Source organism: Echinococcus granulosus (genome assembly GCF_000524195.1).
Source record: "Echinococcus granulosus chromosome Unknown EG_S00226, whole genome shotgun sequence".
Classification (NCBI taxonomy): Eukaryota; Metazoa; Platyhelminthes; class Cestoda; order Cyclophyllidea; family Taeniidae; genus Echinococcus; species Echinococcus granulosus.
The window spans coordinates 61657-64000 of record NW_020170606.1 but is presented as its reverse complement, the minus strand read 5'-3'; the positions used below and the strand labels follow the sequence as shown (position 1 = coordinate 64000).

Here is a 2344-nt window from a genome sequence, read left to right as displayed (position 1 = left end):
AGTTATCCATACCTGTGCTGACCCGCCTCCCATAGCACCATGGCCACACAATGCGTCGGACGCGTGCATTTTAAGTTGACTGCACCGTTAGCAGTAACCTATTCTCAACGGGAATAGCCCAGCAATCCTGACCTATTCAATCAATTTCTCTTTACTTCCCAAAGCCATCCCACTGTCTACTTCGAGCAACGGAAACATTTGCAGACAAACTGCAGGTGTCTAGGGCTTTCTGCCTCCAAAAGTCTAGCTGGAACTGCATACGTTAGAAAACGCCCATTCCAATATACAAATTTTCTGTTTACTCGTTTTCTACCCTAGCGGCAAATGCTGCTACCTTTGCTTTTGTAGTCTTTCATCAGATTTGCATTCAGACAACAGCTATTTTAACTACCGCCTTGGCTACTCCTATGCTATTGCTAGAAGGATTTGTATCTACCTAATTTTGGATGTGTGGGGTTCACCTGTTCTGTTGCATGCATATCTCCACAGGTTCTTTAGTCTCCGAGAATCGCACCATTTTCTTGTTGCTAATTATTGACTGCCAACTACTAACTCATTATTAGGGTGACACCAAGAAGACCTTCACATCCTATATGCAATCATTAGTTCCTAGGAGAGGCAGCAAATATCCTGCTCCAGTTGTCTTTATGGGGCAATTTGCATAAACTAACAAGTTATTTAGTAGTAATGACCGTGATTGCCTAAGGTTTACCACCTGCTATTCACAGCGTTCAGTTCCCAAGGGTGGCAACAAATAGCATGCTCCAATTACTGTGGCAACACAAGTCGCACCACTAAAAGGGGCAATCCAATTAATAGTGTAGTATTGTGCAAATTATGGTGTCAAGGGACTGCTGCTTTACAGTTGGAGGAATTCGCAAATGTCTCGATAGGAGTAGTGAAGAAAGGAAATGAGATGAATGACTATCCACATTGCTGATACATATAAGCAGGCAAGTTGACACTTGAAATTGCATTTGATTATTCAGTACTGAGGTGGAAGTAGTGGTATTCATCAGAGGCACAGATCTAAATTAGTGGTCCTTCAAATTCCCGAGCAACAAGTATGGAAATGAAAGGGCACTAGGTCGAAACGGCGTTAGCTTTGCCTCCTTAGCCTCGTTTAAGTAGTATAAGAAGAACTTTAGGAAGAAATTGTTGATCAACACTGCATTTGAGCATCCGTTGTTTCCTAGGCCTGGGGTGGTCGGGTGGAGCCTCTTCCTGAATGTTGTATTACATACGCCCTGACCAAGGCTAATGAGATCCTCAGGGCCCATAGCAATAGCCTGAGCAGGCACAGTAGTATCTGCCTCGGCAACTTTACTGCCATCATTAGATCTGTCCGACTTCGATGTGTCCATCAGATGAGCAATTTACCAAATGAGGAAAACAAGTTTTGGCACTCCTTATATAGTTGTATTAATTTAAACAAAATTATAGAGTAGGTACATCATCTAGGTCATAACTAGGCAGTAAGAGATTAGCCATGGCGCAGAAGCTTAATTTACAAGGAGGTGCTGGTACCAATCCGTCGATGTCGCAGTTGAAAATCTGTTCTCCCAGCTTATGCATTTTACACTTGTCCTTAATGGCAGCTGCATTCACATCTGAGAGACGGATATCGAGTGGCAAATTAGTAGCCACTATTACCGGCAAGCGTTCTAAAAACTCCAAGGAGCTGTATTTAACTTGCAATTCATAGGCCTCGCCTTCTGGGATTTGCCTGATGTCCCGCTGATTAGTAGAACATATGCGCGACTCTTCCATCAGAGTGACCTTCCGATTCGGAAGGTTTTCGTAGGCGAAGGCTGATGCCTCCCGCCAACGCATAACGCTGCCACACTCAAGGAAGGAGGTTATCAGCTTGCACAATAGAAATTTGCCGGTGTTTGTAGGCCCATATAGTACTAGTGAGTTAATTTTCTCATCCTCACAGTTCATTATGGTACGTAGTGTTAAAGCAAAGTCAGCTAGTAGTCTTCAAGTCAGTTCAGGGACTCCGGCTTCACTAAGGAGATCTTTCTAGTCCATAAAACTGCGATGCATAAGATTAATTCGACGTGCAGATTGTAAGACACTTTTTACAACTTAATTGTAACTCGTCTTGTAATCTACCGTCATTTTGAACTTCTAGTCAAGCGAGAACTTGTTGTCCATGTCATTCAAGGAGCGTACCTTTCGCGCTATGATTTCCTGGGCCAAATCAATATATTTTCTGTGCTTGTTCTCTTTCCTGCCCTCCTACGCGTTAACTGCGCATCTTCTATTTTCGCTAGGGATTGAGGTGCACTTGGGCTACCCGACTGCAGTAGTTGCCAATTGTAGATAGCCATCAAAATGG

The 2344-nt window shown here is 43.4% G+C and overlaps 1 protein-coding gene across 1 annotated transcript in view; it reads left to right on the top strand. All coding sequences in view use genetic code 11, as the record gives it.

The window, feature by feature from the left end:
- Positions 1-1367: 1367 nt before the first annotated feature.
- The window catches only part of EGR_10497 (hypothetical protein), a gene marked incomplete at both ends in the record, with an annotated part of 3670 nt that continues 2693 nt past the window's right edge, over positions 1368-2344 (top strand). Inside the window, one exon of the mRNA XM_024499746.1 lies at positions 1368-1444. Coding sequence (XP_024345841.1) covers positions 1368-1444 — 77 coding nt within the window. The remainder of the gene's footprint in view (positions 1445-2344) is intronic.